This window comes from Sinocyclocheilus anshuiensis, unplaced genomic scaffold (assembly GCF_001515605.1).
Source record: "Sinocyclocheilus anshuiensis isolate Anshui unplaced genomic scaffold, SAMN03320099.WGS_v1.1 scaffold63, whole genome shotgun sequence".
NCBI lineage: Eukaryota > Metazoa > Chordata > Actinopteri > Cypriniformes > Cyprinidae > Sinocyclocheilus > Sinocyclocheilus anshuiensis.
Genome location: NW_015552625.1, coordinates 5,083,667 through 5,102,250, shown reverse-complemented (window position 1 = coordinate 5,102,250; position 18,584 = coordinate 5,083,667). Strand labels below are relative to the sequence as shown.

Genomic DNA, 18,584 nt, shown 5'->3' with positions numbered 1-18,584 from the left:
CGTAACAATAACATGAAATCAATAAGAAGATGCCGATCACGGAAACTGATAGCAGAGTTAGGTAAGAATCTAGTCGTATTACAGTTTTCTCGATTGTTAATATAACTGATGATTTTAGTTGGCACTTTTTTCCCCAAACCATTAATTCAGTTTTCAAAACAAAGACACATTTTTCAAAAAGTTTAACAATGAGTAAGTTTAAACATTAGGTAGCAAAACTGATGACACACCAATCAGAATCTCTGCATGCTAACAACGGAGAGGAGAGAGCTGAGCCAATCTACAGGGGTTTTATACTTACACATACAGTATAATTACAGTTCAGTACCAGTACATTAGACAATGGAAATTTCACTATTCGACATGTACAGTAAACTGTAGCACATGTTGTACACCTTCAAGCGTGTGACTGTCAAATTTGATTTGTAACCATTTGTGTACTGCATTTTTGCAGAACTGAGAAATGACTGCCTAGAGATATAGCTAGTCTTGTGTCAGGAGACCCAAGAAACTGCTATAGTACTGTATAATTTGGCCAAATGTGCAGAGGATGCTAAATGTACTTTTTTTTTTATTTTATTTTTTACTGTAGGCTACTGTATTGTGGTGCATGCCAAGTTCATACAATTCTTTGGTATTTGAACTTTTCTAGTGCTTTTCATCTACTGCAAGATTACTTTACAGTAGTAAAATGAAAATGATTTTTTCCCAAAAGTTCATTGTTGAAGTATACTGTATCTGCTTTCATAAAACACTTTTTGCAAAACACAACACACAATTCTCTAGTAACACACAAAAATCTAACAGGAATTAATATTATGGCAAAGGTGTTTGCAAATGTTTGCTTTTGAGATGTGTTTGTGATATTTTGAATGCAGTGCTTAATAAGAGATGTGAGGCATTTTGCATTTTGTGTGTGCAATTCTTGGATTTGTGTGTAAAGTTTTGAAAAAAAGAGGCAAAGTTTTGAAAATGTGTGTAAGCAGTTGAAAAAACCCCGTAAGAAAAACTGTAATAATTAGATTGAAAAGCTTGTCTTAAATTCTTGTTTAAAAAACATAAATGGTTTGGTCAATTAGATGTTCTAATCTAGATGTTTGCTAAAGTGTTGCTAGTTGGTTGCTAGGATATTCTGGGTGGTTGCTAGGCTCTTGCTATGCAGTTGCTGGGCTGTTGCTAGAGTAAATGGTTGATAGAGTTTGTTCTGGGTGATTACAGACATTCCCACCTCTGTTAATAACAGAAAATCAAACATTGTTTTCAAAACTGATCCAGTTTCAGTGCTTTGATATTATTGTATTTCTTTCTAATGTCAGGAAATTCAAAAATATTTATTGCTCTTAAACTTGCATTAAACGTGATTATACCATCTAAGTAGCCTATGTCATTTTAATAGAACCGCATGTCTTCTTTAGTGATACAAGCTCAGAAACATTTATAACCTGTTGAAGTTTTTTATGTTGTGTATATGTTGTGACTTGGTGCCATGATGGATATTGAAATGTTATTTATTTTTCATTTTAAACAGTATGGATGATTACTTAATGGTAATACAATAGTTGTGAACACTGTGTATGTCAGACCATAAATCCCCAAAAACTATGCATGGGGGCTTGCTTTGGTGTTGCCACCCCTCATAGACCCCATGCCACCCTAAAAATTATTTTCTAGATCCACCTGTTTACATTACACTGAGATCCGATCACAATGCGTCCTCGACTACCTCTGGACCAGGACACGCTGATCAGATAACATTCCGATCAGAAGTGCGTTTACACTTGTCTTTTCAATGTGTATGTGGACAACATCCGGATACAGGTCGCATGTTAATGCCAAGTGTAAACAGCTTCTGATGTCAAACGAACCCGGGTGCGCACCAAAAGTGCTAGTGTGAAAGCCCCTGTCCATACAATTGAAATCAACAGCTGGTTTGATTGTGGTTACTGTTCTTCAAAAAAATCATCTTGTGTTTTACAGGACATGTCAAAAAATGACAAGTGCCTTGAAAGTGGTCCATAAAACTTAAGTTGCCTGAAGATGTATGATAGCTTTGTGTGAAGAACGGACAGACGTTTAAGTCAATTAATAATTCAAAATCTTGACTAGAAATCTTCCTTGACTTCTTCCTTCTACTAAATATCTCCTTTTGTCTTCCATGGAGCAATGGAAATCATGTGGATTTCAAAAGACATGAGGGTGAGTGAATGACAGCATTTTCATTTTTGAATGACTAATATTTTTCAATGCCACATTGTCAAACTTTAGCCATTAAAAATCAGCAAGACGACAAAGCAAACAGCTAAAATGGAGTCAAAATTTACCATTATAATACTCATAATACATTATAAAACTTAATTGATGTTCATAACACTTCCCAACAGGTTTTGAATTGAGACCAAGTGGCATATGAAATAGATGTTATATATGAGGTATATCCTTTAGCTGTAATATGTAAAATATTAATTACTGTAATGTAGTGCACTTTAACATAACCCGTTTAGAGATTTAAAAGATAGTTCAACCAGAAATGATTTTTGTCATCATTCTCTCACCCTCATATTTTCTGAAATCCACAAGATTTCAATTGCTCCATGGAAGACAAAAGATGTTCAGTAGAACAGCCAAGCTGCTCTATTCCACATAATGATAGTGAATGGTGAACATGGCTCTCAAGCAAGATTTTCAATTATTCAATAACTTAAATTTCAGTCCATTTCTCACACAAAGCTTTCATACATTATTCAGGCGACTTAGAATATAGTGCACAAGTTGTATGGACTACTTTCATGGCACTTGTCATTTTTGGAGACTAGTAACTTTTCACTTTCATTATATGGAGAAGAGCAGCTCAAACATTCTGCTAAACATCTGTATTTTTGTTTGATAAAAGAAAGAAACACAAATGGATTTGAAATGACAAGAGTGAGCAAATAATGAATTATGCTTGTATGTTTCCGTTGAGTTGTCAGAATTAACGGATAACTTTGTTTGAGAACAGACTTGTATATTTTCTTTAATCATAAAATGGAATACAAATGTTGTCTCAAGTACATATAAGACTCTAAAAACTAAAAAGGTGTAAAACATCTGAGGAAGTTCTCATAGGACAAGAAGCCTGCCACTCAAAGCAGACCGAACAGGTAGAGATCTGTAAGAGTCTCAGAGAAAGACTCTTAACAGAGAAGAGTGCAGAGCTTTCGGAGCACGTAACGGTAAAAATCTTCAGGCACAGTCACCAAAGTGTGGGATGTGTGTCATTACAAAAGTGTGGAGATTTGGCTTTTGTAACCCGCACACAACAACACAATCATACACGGATTGGAACGCAAGAAATCTGTAAACAAATGTTCTCCATAAAAAATGTCTCATTCACTGACTAGGCGCTTTCTGTAGAAATAAGGGGAAAAAGGCTAGTGCGCAACTCCAGCGTAAGAAAAGCATTAAAAACTAGAAAAAAAACGAGAGAAAAAAAAAAAAGGTGACTAAACAAAGCCATTGTATTCAAGTCCTGAGTTTTTAAAACAAAACATAAAAGGCCAAAACGTAATTAAGCCAAAACACTGACGAACCCATAGAAGGTTTTACAGTAAACAAGATCGATAGTTTCCAGGCCCGTAACGGTCACTTGAGCGTACTGAAATAAATCAGGGACCACAGACGGTGGGTTTCATCTAGTCCGCTGGTGAATTGCTAGTCTCTCAGGAGAGGGGGTGAGGGGTCTATTGGCAGCAGAAGCTGTGGTCCAGCTCAAAGCAGGGGTGGCCTGTCACTCAAGGCAGCAGGGTTCATCGGCGTGGTTGGTGTCGGGTAGGTCTGGGAGCGGGTGCCACGGCGCAGGAAGGCGTCGAGGCAGAGGCCGCAGCATCCTCGGCCTCCTCCAGCTCTCCCTGGAGCTCCTGACTAACACTGGACTGCAGTGCGGCCGGCGTCAACCACTCCTTTGGCAGGCAGCTCTGAAGGAAGGGCACACAAGAGCTGAAGTAGGCCAGTCGGTTCACCCAGCGTGGGATCTCTCGACCACAGAGGATCTGCCGCAGAAGTGAGGGAGATAGCGTGAGATTTTAGACTCTTTACGGCAACGTGGACCCAAAAGATTAATAATATAAAAAGTGATTGCAGTTCTTGTGCATGAGGTGGTAGGCGTTCCCCTTATATTCCTTCCCCATTTCCTCCACAATTCTCTCCACATCCTCTTCTGTAAAGTCTGTGCTCCCTAAAACAATGGCCTCTCTGAGAAAGCAAGTAGAAAGTAAAGAGGGTGCGAGAAAAAGGAAGAGGTTTTTGCAGACATATCCTTTCAGTCTGATCAGCATAGTGATAAATATTGTGACTCACTTGAATTTGAATGTCTCTCCCAGTTCTGTGGCGTCACCAGGTGTTATCTCAAATATACCTGAAAAAGGATAAGGATGTCCTCCATAGGCAAACTCTGCAATAAAAGAGAAAGTATGAGTTAGGTTATTAAAGATTCTCCACGATCTGCCTTTACACAGAGATTGTTAGCACACAAATGTGCTAAAGAGCACATTTTATAATTTGCATGAATTTTAAAGTCTTGTCAGTTTAAACTTCTAAATGATTTTACACACACGCTATTCTGACATATACGGTTTTCAGAGTGCACACGCAGAAACTGGCTGTCACAGCACATGAGTACTGGACTGAGTTCTCTTTTGCACTTAAACTCAAATACACACAAGGCAATGCCAAAAACACAAAAGGTTTACATACACAGTTGGTTGTGACTTAAGTGAACGTTTCTTACTTGAATACTACTGTTAAAAAATCTTACTGTACCTAAACAAAATGTTAGTTTATTTCAGAAGAATTGTGATTAGACTGTAGAGTGTGATCTTGGCAGAAAAAACAATCGTGATATACATTATTTTTTACTTATCGCTCACCCCTAATCAGAGTGTTAAAACACTGACAAGCACTTAACAATAGTGTTATTTTATAATTATTCATATACTATTATTTATACTATATTGTTTTTTATAATCTGTATAATTTTCAGTTTTCATTTAATTTTAATTTTTGTATACATTTAATTTTAAGTTAATTTTAAGTTTTTTATAAGTTAATTTTTATTCGTTTTTTTTGTTCTATTGAGTTTAATTTATTTTTATTTCAGTTGTATTTTAGGAATTATAGTACTTCCAGTACAAATATTTTATTTTTTTATTTATTTAATATTTATATTTTGTTTTATTTCAATTAATGAAAATGTTTTTACTAGTTTTAGTTATAGTTTCACACCTCAACAATGGGTGTAGAATAGATAGTGTAAATAAACTTATTTTTATAACTTACACATTGAAGTGAGGATGCTATATTAGTATGCTATAGGGCTATATAATCTGTCTATTTGGGGTTAAGGTGAAAAGCAAACTTTGATAATTAGTATCTAGTGCTGGTAGTGCAATTAACATCCACTGAAAACACTTTGTCCATACTTATAAACACCCTGGAAGGCTGTGTGCTCTTTTTAGTGATTTTGTTCACACACACACAGACATCATTCAAAAAGGCCAATGCAAACTCTCACAAACTGCCAAACAAAACATCTCCTCTTCATCCGATTAAACTGGAAGCCTTTGGAGGCAGAGACTGCTTAAAATGTCAAGGTCTCTTCCTGTTGCATCCACAGATCATCTACGATGTGAGGTTTAGTCATGTTTAGACACCACCTCTTTTCTTTGTTGCAGTCAGGCAAGTTAAACACTGGATTTCTGAGCAGCTTGACTCATTTGTGTCTGAGTCATAATGCAAGCCTTACCTCTGCCATAGATCTCAATTCCTGAGTGAAAGACTCCAATTCCCAGAGAGGTAGTGAACTCATTGATCCAGTACTATAAGGAAGCAAAACAAGTCTGAGTCACATACAGTCAAATGGTAAAAGTGCAAATTATCTTTACAATTACACTACTAATCCATTATGACTTATTAAAACCATTTGTTAGAACAATTACTAAACTAAAGAAATAAAGTATCCAAGATGATTGCCACATTCATAATGAGCTAACGTGCATTGCAGGGTATGGATATGTAGAGACAGGCAATGTCTTTACTGTCAATTACTAGGAGCACTGTAGCCCCTGAGTCCCTGACTGAACACTTTTAGGAGCACATGAAGAAAATTTAGGGGCACAATTTAAATCAGCCTGCAATGCAATTGTTCACATATTTTCCCAATTTTAACTGTATTACTGACAATTGCTTTGATAACAATTAACTTAACTCAGAGATTACAATGTGCAGTATTCTTTTAATTTCTTGTTTATTTAATGTTTATACACATTTGAAAGTAAAGCACTAAGCTTGATTTGGGAATCTTACAAAATGTATTTTATAAACAACAGTAACATGTGCGAAACCTAATTTTTATGTAGAAATGACATATATTGTACTCTTATTAAATGTACCATTATTCTTCTATAGTCTTATATGAAACTGACCAACAACTTCAGTGATTATGTGTGATTTAGCCGCAAATTGAAGAAGTGTTTTTCAAAGCACTCGGTGAAGTTTTTTTACTTCATAAACAAAATAAGAAAAAAAAAAAAATAATAATAATAATAATAAAAAAAATAATAAAAAAAGAGCAAAACTGTCAAAATCTGATTTCTTGATGATTTGATATTTTATAATAGTGATTTTATAATTGTTATTTTATCATTTCAAAATATAAAGGAAAAAGTATAAATGAATGACTAATAAGCTAATACGTGCTCCTCTGCTGCCATCTACAGGTTATAATGGTGATTTGATGTATTTTTTATTTTTATTTTACATAAGTGTTTGTTCACCACAGTATATTTTGGTCATCCCATTGAAAATAACAGACCATTGGATCATTTAGGAGCTTTAAAGTACTGGAAACAGTTGTGTGAAATGCTTGTAAATTATTGAAAATGGCTTGATTTCGATTGAAAATTTCTGCCTCAAAAGGCTGTACAAAAGCCTGAAATGAATAATGTAATAACATTTGACTATTTCTGCCACAGTTAGCGTTACTGCTTCTGGTTTTCTATGTCAGCGCTGTTTGATCGGTTTATAACAGAGATTTTTGTGCAGAATTTGAATGCTTCTCAGTAAATCTCGCAGCAACCTTTATTCATTCTGTGGCTAATTCAAAGGCTTCTCACTAGATCTTGCAGCGCTGTGCTGTAACACTGTCGCGAACTCAATTCTGGTTCCCGAGTAAAGCTGTTCTGAGCTCGGACTAGTTTGTTTGCGTCGAGGTCCGAGCTGATAAACGTTCCGCGCAGCGCAGCTCAAGCGAGTAGAAGGATTTTGTTACGCTTTCGTTTTGTTTGCCGTTTGATGTTTTTCATATGCGATAGAAATGGCAGCGCGAGTTGAACAACACGGTGGTCGCGCCAGTGCAACCGCGCACAAAATTTACTCGCACCGGCAGAAAAAATGGTAGCAGTCTGGAGCCCTGAATGTGACTCAGCGCTTGACAAACCTTTGTGTTCACACCCAACGTATTTCATTAGCAGGTCTGTTGTTTAAGGAAGTAACCAACAGCTGTCCCCAATTGATTATGTGTCATCAGAAAATAATACATCACTGGACCAGCTGGTTTCTAGATGTCTTTTATGGCATTAACCTACTGCACTAATTTAACTACATTTGCAATATATCAATTGGCACAATGTAAAGTGTTGTTTGGTTAAAACAATTTAAAAATACGAAAAGTTGGTCAAAAATATGTGAAAAGGGATAAGAAAAATTGATCAGCTAGACCAGGGGTGCCCAAACTCGGTCCTGGAGGGCCGGTGTCCTGCAGAGTTTAGCTTTAACTTGCCTCAACACACCTTGAAAGAAGCTCATAAGAGCTTGATTAGCTGGTTCAGGCGTGTCTAATTGAGATTGGATCTAAACTCTGCAGGACATCGGCCCTCCAGGACCGAGTTTGGGCACCCCTGAGCTAGACGGTTCTCCAACTCCTCATCGTTCAGGGTTGTCAAATAAGACACTTATCCTTCTGGCCTCAATTACTTCAAAGCTTATTATACATATCCTTCATCACAGAACTGGGGATTAGTCTCTGTGATTAGCAACTGGCTTTGTGTGATTTTCAGCAAGAGTACTCTCATGCCAAGAACTGCGTTTAGAAAATAAAATCTACAAGCTCTGACATGAACTATGTGGGAGATCTCACTCTGATAAGTTCCTATGGGAACTGCTGTAAGGGGACTTTATTTTAGTAAAAGACCTTATGGTCAGGCTGGAACCTAGGTTCATGACACAAACCCGTGATATTCGTGGATTCGTGGAAATAATGAATTAGCCTCAATTTCAAATTAAGCTTTAGAAATCACAGGCCATTTATCTGTCAAAACAGAAAGATTACTACTGACAAATTTCCCATTTCCAGCTTTATAAGCTACAAATCTCCTACATGGTTTATAGGCTTAACTAAGGGCATACAACTTGTAATGTGATTCCCATCCTAATTAAGATTGACATCTTTTAAATCCTGGAGCAGCTCAAATTTCTAGCCTTAATCTTTATGTGAGAACATAAGCTTAAAATAGTCCAACATACTACTACGACTAGAGGCCTAAGGAAAGTATACATTTCCATTACCCTGTTTCAAAGGGTCAATGAGACACATGAGACAGACTAAATCTTTAAATGGAGACCATTCACGTTACTCAGTGATCAATGACACTTAAAAGGTATGGTCAATTTTTCCAGTATTTTTTTCAGCCCACAACATTTTGTACATTTGGGGTAAAATGCATGTGCTTTAATGTAAAAAAAAAAATAGGTCTTCCACAGCACAAAGTGACTTGCTACATACAGTGGTTTACACCATGTAGGCTAAATAATATTATAGGATATAATCCTATACATCCAAAGAATTGTAAATTATATAATCAAATGAAAAATGACGGAAAAATATTAGACTATTAATTTAAAAGATGTGCATATTTACATTTATTGCAAAATATATTATGTATACAAATATTCAAGTACTTTGAGAGTGTAGGGAAATGGACTCAATGGACTGCTTCATGGGAGTGGGTGGGCGGTAAAGAGTTCTTCTGGTGCAAATTGCTTGTTTCAATTCCGTAATTGGTTGCAGAATCATGGGTAATGTAGTTTTTCCAACATAAATTCTGCTGTTGAACATGATTGTTTAAAAATAAATTGAAATAATGTGGGCTGATGGCCCCAACAAAAGCATATACCATCAATTAACAACCTCATAGCTTAGAGCAGGTCTGTCTTTAATGTCTTAGCCTATAATTTATCGTTAAAAAGCAATTTCTGTATGGAGATGATGAATGGGATTTTTACTTCTGGAATGGACTGCTGCACAACTTCCACTCTCTGAGGGTATGTTTACATGACAACAATGCAAAAGCTTTTTGAAAAAAAAAAAAGAAATACAGACAACAATGTTGTCGAAACGATCGCCCTTCAGATAGTTCTGCCAAATCGACTAAAAACGCTGTATTACACATGCTAGGCCAGTAGTTGGCGATGTCACTTTGTAAAGAAACACTACGTGCCTGCGCAAATATGCATTCCTATAGACTGAACGTGTAATACACGTGCATGTGACGTCACCATTTTCCAAAATTTGCATTTTTGTAGTTTGCACAGAGACGGTAATAGTATTGCTTTCAAAAACTTGCACTTTGGGGGCATTTACACCATTTTCAACTAAAAATAGAAAAAAAACAAAACAAAAAAAAAAACTTTATACGTTTTGGAAGCTCAATTACACGACAACTGCATTTTGGAAGCCTGAAAACAAACTTTTGGAAATGGGTTTCAAAGTGCACAATACAGTTACCGTCTCTGTAAACATGAATTTGTGAAAACGGCGATGCAAGCATAATACTTGTTCACATAGTGTTTCTTTACATTGCCATCTACTGGCCTGGCATGCATAATACAGCTTTTTAAGTAGTTTTCGAGGATCCATGTGAACAGGGATTGTTCAGGCAATGTTGTGGTCTGTACACACACAAAAAAATTTTTGTTTGTAGTACATTGTTGTGGTGTAGTATATGTATCCTTTGAAACCCGTTTTCAAAAGTTTGTGTTTTTAGGCCCATAAAATGCTGTTGTGTAGGCCCTGACACCCCTCATGAGCTCGAGCAGGAAATAGAAAACCTGGAGTGAAGTGATTACAGAACACTTTGAACCAGGAGGAGCACTTCATGTCACTCTGCTCCACTTATATGCGATATTCCATTTTGGCTTTTATTTTGTACGTTGCTTGTCGTCAAGCAAAGCTTGATACTTTTGAGTTTGACAGAAAAGAAAAGTACACACTGCAGAATTGTTTTCCGACACTCAAGTTTCTTAATATTAATTAGCTATTAATTGAAACTTCTATAAAAGAGGGTTGTAATATTGCTGTAATACTGATTAACTGAGCTGTTCTCTTGTCATTTTAAAAAGCAAAGCATCCATTATGTTTAGCGTGACTTCTCAACAGCTGCTTCAGATCACACTGGTGGATTCAAATGACAGTTGAATTAACTGGGTCAAAGCTTTCAGCTAGACTGTCATCTCAATACTTAAAATTCTACATCTAACAAACTTGATCTGTTACTACAGGAACGTGGTTAAATTTAAGTACTGTTTATGCAAGTAAATAAAAGCTGGATCCTCTCTGATAAGCTTCCAAATAGCTACCGCACACATTTCCTTAGACTATAAAACGTTACATTTTCCATTGCATTTACTAATGGAGTTTTAAAATGCATGCATACTGACACGGCTCAAAACCTAGCCAAGCTACGTACACGTTTAAGCATGTGCAAAATGCTGCCCAAGTAGGCAGCTCACAAGGTTTTGAGACTAATGGAGTTTTAAAATGCATGCATACTGACACGGCTCAAAACCTAGCCAAGCTACGTACACGTTTAAGCATGTGCAAAATGCTGCCTAAGTAGGCAGCTCACAAGGTTTTGAGACACAGCCAATGAATGTGTTGAACTAATGCCAATACTACACACCTCTGTCACGGGAGCGAGTTATCTGGATTTGTTTAGTCACCTACCATATCATAGACGTTCAGAATAACCGGCTCGTTTGCCATCACAGGGATGTTGGTGTTTATCTTTCACTTTAGCTGCCGAGAAGCTGCTGCTGCTGTCCTCCTCCGTTTTCCTTTTCACTCTCTTTCTCAGCACACGGACTTCTTTCCACTCGTGAGCACCTTTGCTACGTCCTCTTGACCTTTGCTGGTTTGTAACAGTTTAGAGACATCCAAGAGCTGATCCTGAAGGGGGTTTTCATTGATTGAATTGTTAGGCCACTTTTTTTAGTCCGGCTACAGGGAGTAGCGATGCTGCTAGGCTAACTGCCATTTAGCTTCATGACCAGCGGAGACAAAAATGAACGGCACACAATAGAAAGATAAGAATTTGCGTGGAGACAGCCATTCAGACGACGAAGTGACATTTACAGGGAACGGAAATGAAAGCAGACGAACGTCAGATAAAAGGAAGACGTTTTGTCACCCGAGATATGAGAAGCCTCCCCCGTTTTGTGTGTCTGATGAGGAGAGGAGAACTGAACTGAATGCGCGTGCCTGATGATGGCCAACCTCACAGCGGTGCATTACTGCCACTCTAATGCTTTTATAGAGCAAAACAGCCTCCACACATGGACACCTCATCATTACATTAAAGCATCGTTACACACCCATACAATATTAAAACCAAGCATGTCAACTTTTTAACAAGATATTTTGTGTAAATTCTTTTGTTTTGTGGAATGTTACCTATATATAATGTTATAAATAATTATGCAATTAAAATAGTTAACTATTACATATTTTGAATCTATACATAAAGCAATTTATAAAATAACAATATTATCTCTAACAACAGAGCTTGTGACTGTATACATTTCATTTGGGGGGAAAAAGAGTAGCCTACACTTTCTCGTTTTTTTATAAAACAAGCTGTATTAGTTTCTAAATCCATTTTCGAATGCAACAATTTACATATAATTACATATGGTTTCATATTGTTTTAGAAAATTAGTTCTGATTCTGTTAAAGGCGGCTCATTGATAGTAAAGTGACAGTATCTATATATGCGATTTGAAAACTGACAATGGGCGTTATTTATAAAACATAAGATGTGTATATCATTCATGAATTAATTTGTATGTAAATTGTCCCACTGAACTGAATGGTTAAGTATAATTTAAACAGAAAATTCAATGAATAACGAACAAGGCACACGCATATGTACACTATACACAATCTACTAACTAATCATTCACACACATTTCTTCTGAAGCATGTCTCGATAGATGGAGGTATATCCGTAGAAGCTGATGCACAGTATGATGAGTGTAATGACGGATTGGGACAACAACATATAGAGAGGCAAGAGCTGATCAAGCCTGTGAAGAAAGCAGATTAATAGTTTCAATCATTAGTCATTTTCCAAGATGATCTTTAGAGGAATAACAGAGGAGAAATTAATTGCTTACTCTGGGATTCCATATGTTTGGACTGCAAATACAGCACGAAGATCACAAAAGCTGAGTGGAAAGAAATAAGAAGATATTTTTCACAACAGAGCATATAAAGTTGTCAAGATCGTCAACTACACATTTTAAACTAAAAACGATTTACAAGCTATTAGTATCTAATCCCAAAACCAGCTTCAGTAATACACCCTAAAAAACAATGGCTTGTTCACTAACTGCCTATGCAAGAATTTGTGTTTGAAATCTGCGTAGGAAAAATGTAGGAAAAACTGAAATGACATGCAAAAACAAGCCATATAAACATGTTAAGATTAATATCAAATATGAGGAAGGAAGGCTGTAAAGGAAAGGTTGTGGGGAAGAACCTGAATTGTAAATACTTTGGGCGTGTTTATTTTAGAATACTGCAAATTTATGAACATTAGAACAAGTTTAAAGCGCCAGCTCACCCAATAATGAAAACTGTCATCATTTACATACCTTTGAGTTGTTCTAAACCTATATGACTTTCTTTCTTCTGAGTACAAAAGATAACATAATAAGAATGTTGGTAACCAAACAGTTTATGGTAGCTATTGACTTCCACAGTATGGAAAAAATTACTATGGAAGTCAATGGCTACCGTCAACTCTTTGGTTAACAACGTTCTATGTTTAGCAGAAGAAAGAAACCCATACAGCTTTGGAACAACTTGAGGGTGAGTAAATAATGACAGCATGACAGATATGTTGTTTTCGTTCAAATCAAAGCGTAAACAACGTAGAAAACGTATCCGCGTGGCACAGCTGACACAGAACAGCATACGCTGTTTACGTTCAGTGGATACTCTCCAAAATGGCGCTAGGGTGATGTGGAGGAGACAAATTGTTGAATAAAATCGTTATTTTTGTTTTCTTTCTGTACACAAAAAGTAATCTCGTAGCTTTGTAAAATTACGGTTGAACCCCTGATGTCACATGGATTATTTTAACGATCTCCTTGCTACGTTTCTGGACCTTGATCTTGGTTATTACATTGCTGTCTATGGAGGGTCAGAGAGCTCTCAGAATTCATCAAAAATATCTTAATTTGTGTTCCGAAGATGAACGGAGGTCTTACGGGTTTAGAACGACATGAGGGTGAGTAATTAACGACAGAATTTTCATTTTTGGGTGAACTATCCCTTTCAGTTAACACAGATGACCTATTAATCTTTAAGAGCTATTTAAAAAGAAAGTGACAGGCACCTGTAATTTGGGTCCACAATCTTTACATTGAAAACATAAATAGCACTGTTTTCTCGAGAAAAGGTTAGATAATTCATGGAACTCCTATTCATGATTTCATAGGGTTGGTCAAGGTTTCCTAGTTTTTCAGAGTTGTCAACAAAACAGCTCCTGTAATTCTGAAAGACATCAAACACATCCGTTTTTATTTCAATGCTAATAAACCACACGATTGCTCATATCCCTGAGAGAGAGAGCCAGGTTATGAAAACTAAAGTGAGATAAAACTGTAAACGACACCCACATGAGGTCCCCAGGCCTCTTCAGGATGCTTCTCATCAACTAGCATAGATGTCCATGTTTGGGCCTCATGAAGGCAGGCTACCTACAGAGCCAAAGAAAGATTTAGGGTTTCTACAATAGCATACTGCCGAACACACACACATCTGACGCATATTACCTCATGCATGGTCATATTGAAGTAATAGTCTTTTCGATGAAAATTCTCCCACACTATGAAGTTGGCATCAACACTGCGCACGAATGTCTCTCCATCATACCTACAGAAAATAAAAATACCAGAGCACATTATATATTGCACATTTGATCAATTTGATAAAAAATGCACTGCAATAACAATCTACTTCCTCACAGAAATACGCAGTCCTCATGATTAGCAATATGAGTCACACACTGTTTTACTGTAAGGTGCTAACAGTAAAACAGTGTGTGACTCATATTGCTTATTGTTTCAGGTTTAATTTCACTTTTGTGCTTAAGAGTCTCATTATGCTTGTGTCCTACTCACAGCTCAATGTCTGGCTGAAATTCATCTTTGTAGTGGATTCTCAACACACAGCCAAAGCTCTTCCAGTCATAGAACACAGTCTGTGAGACATTAGAGAACTCATGACTATCACCAGTTGCCTCACATGTATTTTGTTATAGCACGGGTCATCACAATATAGTTGCTTTGTTTAGTTTTTTTTGTTATATAAATCTGTTATATGACTCAATGACAAAAACAACACTGTGCTTCTCATACTTATCTCAGTGATGCTGATTAAATGACAGCATCATTATCTACAAATACACAGGACGGATTCTCACCAGATCCTTTGATGAATTACCAAGTACAAATCTGTAAAAGATAAATTGGGAAAATTATAAAGCAGGACTTAATCAAATTCAATGTATTCTATTATTAAGTGTCATGTTTTAGTGAATATTACCCTGGAATGGTATAGCTGTCAAAAACGTGCATCTTACATGGAACTCTCTGTGGTCTACAAGGAACAACACGATAAGTCTGGTCAAAAGGTTTAAACAGCTACAGTAGATGGTTGTAGGATAACATTCTAAACGATATTGTTAGATAATCAGATGACACTTACTTTATAACACGAATGTGTCTGTTTGGTGGGCAGCCCACAAAGAAATGGGAAATCTACAAACATGTATACAATGTATGCCTTATTTAGTGGTAAAGTATCTATATACAGTTGCTTTCTTATCAGGAAATGTTTTTCTACAAATAAGAAAAAGGAAAATCTTCAGTAACCCCCCAGCAGCCAAAAAATGTACCTGATTTTTTGGCAGATTGCATGAATTATCAATCTGGGTTGTTAGCAGCTCCATAGTGACTATATCACTTGAGTTTCGGCTGTTTTTAATTCTAGGACAAGATGGTTGTTATAATAGCTGGAAGAACTAGTTGTCTTAACTAATATGGTTAAATTTATCTGTACAAGAATCATTCATTCATGTGCCATTAAAAAAACACTCACATGAGATCAGAGTTGTTAGTCATGTCTCTGTAGTCTGCATCCTGATAAATGGTAAAGGTCTGGAAAAAGAAAAGAGACAGGCATTTAAAAAAAACAAAAAACTTTGCTTATATAAGCATCACAAACAACTGACTATCTAAATAGTATTTAAACACAGCTCAATGAAGACTGGCTTTTCTAAAAGACCCTTCTTGTCCAGACCTTGTTTGTTGTATCCAGATAGCGCACACTCTCAAAATGGGTCCTTTCTGTGATCTGCAACACATGGTCTTTGTTCCTGCTTAGCGTCACATTAATGTTTTTACCTTCATGGTAGACTATCTGGAAATACATAAGTATAAAAATATTTGGTTGGCATCTATGGCTCCACAAAGAACCTTTACCATCCATTAAACCATTCCATTGCACAGAAGGTTCATTGTAGTGGAAAAGGTTCTTCAGATTATGTTCGGAGTGTGTTCTTCACACAAAAAAAGTGTTTCTTTCATGAACTGCTCACTTCTTTGGGGAACCCCAATTGGTTCTACCATGGCATAGCACATTTGGTAACTTCTCTTGTGATGTATGAGCTACATACATCAGGGTACATACATACATAGGTCTACTCTAACTTACCTGGGCCCAAAACTCAATGGCCTCTTCCTTGTCGATGTAGTATACAGGCTTGTTCATGTTGTGTGTGAAGCCAATAAAGGGACAGCTGTGGACCTCCCCTCGCATGGCACTCCTGATCTCCATCTTTAAAGGGTACTTCTGTACATGCAAACCTCCATCTAACATTGTCAGCATAATGATCTGCTCTTTCTGGTTTAGGTAGAGCACTACAGAATGTCCAGGGTCATTCCAGGTGGGCAGCCGAAACAGTTTATTCATGCCGAATTTACAGAAGAACAGCACGTTGTTCTCCATCTTTACCAGCATGTTCCGTGAGCGGTCTGTAGAGCAAAGTCACAAAAGGTGGAACATGAGATCATTTTATTTGATGTAAACTAGCTTTAATCTTAAATCAAACTCTTATTAGAGATACAAATCAAGCTTATTTGAATTTCAAATGTATTTTGAAGGAAATACAACTGCTGGCACTTCTGATAATCTGATTTCTTCCACTCACCCATGACCACGTGGTGAATGTGGCTACCACTTGCTTCTTGGCTTATGTTGGAGGAATCCATTATTCGCAGGTAACGCCATTCACTATCATTGTGAAAACTATAAAGCATAGTGTCTTTGTTCCACACCAGCAGAGTTTCCAAGGCTGCGCTGACAAAGAGCATCTGAAATGGCCCTTGGAGACCATTTGTACTCAGTAAAGTTCTGGTTTTCCAGATGCCTTCAGTCTCATAGCATGTGAGCAGGGAGGGTTGTACAGAGTCTGTGTCCATCACCAGTGCACCCAAAGATGCTAGATGGGATCCAAATGCAGCAGTAAGGATAGTAGTAGTTTGGGGAAGACTCAGTATGTTTGACATGTAGCTGCTATTAGTCTTCCAATCCAGAGCTTTCCCACCTTTATAAAGCTCATGGTCTGTCCATGCAAGAACTGTGGCAAGTTCAGACCCCTGCAAGTGAAATTCAAGAGACAAATCAACATTTTTGTAACCTAATATTAAGAAAAAACAACTGATATTTACAAATGGAAGACACTCACTAGCAAGGGGTAGTAATCTGCACATTGAGTCCTAAAACTCAGGCCTTTAACCCCTTCACCTAGCAGTTTCATAGGATTCCTCCTCAATATTCCTTCCTCGTTGTCCCTCCAGAAAAGAGCATCTCCTATGCGGAAAATCGAGCCATTCTCCAACAAGACGGCATCAAAAACAACGTAATAACCCTCAGCTGGCATTAGCAATTCTCCAGGATCAACCTTTATCTCCTCATAAGTGAGGAAAGCATTCTTCGTTATGAATGTGCCTTTGTCAGACAGGAGCAAGGCTCGGTGAGGGGTACATGCATCCCATACTATCGACATTCGACTACCAGTTGGCAGGCATAAGGACACATTTTTGTCGCCATATGGTTTCTCTGGGGATATCCTGTAGAAGACATGTTGACTAGAAGCAACAGATTTTCCATGAAAAGATACTGACTGACTGGTTATGTGAAAATGATGATATTCATTGACACCAAGAAGGCGAGCCTCCCAAAACCTGAAATAAATCATGATTGTGAAAGGTTGCTATACAGATCATTATTGTAAATATATTTATTGAACATTAATAAATATATTTAAAAAGTGAGAAAACGTGGAAAAAGCCTGACTTTGAATAGAAGTGAATCGCATTACCCCTGATTTGTAAAATAACTCTGGCTTGTCTGAGGGAATGAAGACAACTCGATGACTGCAAACTCTCCTCCGATTATTAAACACTTAGTAAGATATCTGAAATACTGGAAAGGTACAGAGATTTATTCTCAGGCACTTACAATAATCAATGCACAACCAACATTTTACATAGGATTTTTAAGAAGAAGACTTACTACAGAGGGAATCATTGCTGTGTTTTTGATTTCAGCCTCATCTGCTCGGTCCGGATCAATGATCCATATTTTGACAGTCTACAGTACACACCAAAAAGCATTATAAACCACATGGTCTTATACAAGTGAACAATTCAACCTGCATGTGACGCAGGTTCGCATCTAGCAAAGGTTTCTGATTAGAGTACAATTCTCACCTGGGGGTCATGTTCAGGTGAATTTCTGATGGACATGGGGGAAAAAAAAACTTTTGCATATATATTTCTATTCAAAGTATTTTCTCACTTAAGCAATTCTTGACATTTTATAGTGCAATAAAAGCTGAAAGAAGTTGAGCTGGTTAAAACCTGAGCAAAGGAATAACAGCATACCACGCAAGCCTGAAAAATGAGTCACTTATATAAAGGTGTCGCTCTTCTTCTTTTTCTGTAGACACATCCTGCAATGAAATTATGAAATATTTGAAAATGCTAATTGATGAAAAGAATACGTGAAACCTCATGATATATTTGTGTGTACTTACAGAAACAAGTGGCTTTACAGCTTGAAATCCAGGGGATTTACACCACATAACAGCATGAGGTGACCTTATTGGATCAATTTGTCGAAGAAATACATTTAAATTTAATTG

General features: G+C 37.0%; 2 protein-coding genes across 2 annotated transcripts; both read right to left on the bottom strand.

Annotated features, from left to right (window-relative positions):
• Window positions 1-3,164: 3,164 nt before the first annotated feature.
• LOC107666556 (desumoylating isopeptidase 2-like) lies at window positions 3,165-11,671 on the bottom strand. Its single transcript, XM_016457956.1, has 5 exons — window positions 11,036-11,671; window positions 5,780-5,852; window positions 4,336-4,429; window positions 4,106-4,230; window positions 3,165-4,045 (listed from the first exon to the last, which is right to left on the bottom strand). The coding sequence occupies exons 1-5, from the start codon at window positions 11,072-11,074 to the stop codon at window positions 3,786-3,788; spliced, it is 591 nt and encodes a 196-aa protein (XP_016313442.1). The 5' UTR covers window positions 11,075-11,671; the 3' UTR covers window positions 3,165-3,785.
• A 595-nt stretch (window positions 11,672-12,266) lies between these two features.
• Window positions 12,267-18,186, bottom strand: LOC107666373 (uncharacterized protein C1orf101-like). The gene is made up of 17 exons (XM_016457631.1): window positions 18,151-18,186; window positions 17,928-18,031; window positions 17,124-17,526; window positions 16,587-17,034; window positions 16,091-16,410; window positions 15,677-15,796; window positions 15,476-15,534; window positions 15,273-15,363; window positions 15,083-15,135; window positions 14,921-14,974; window positions 14,799-14,829; window positions 14,497-14,576; window positions 14,149-14,248; window positions 13,993-14,073; window positions 13,710-13,867; window positions 12,484-12,534; window positions 12,267-12,393 (listed from the first exon to the last, which is right to left on the bottom strand). Exons 1-17 carry the CDS (start codon window positions 18,184-18,186, stop codon window positions 12,267-12,269), a joined length of 2,316 nt encoding a protein of 771 aa, XP_016313117.1.
• Window positions 18,187-18,584: the final 398 nt, after the last annotated feature.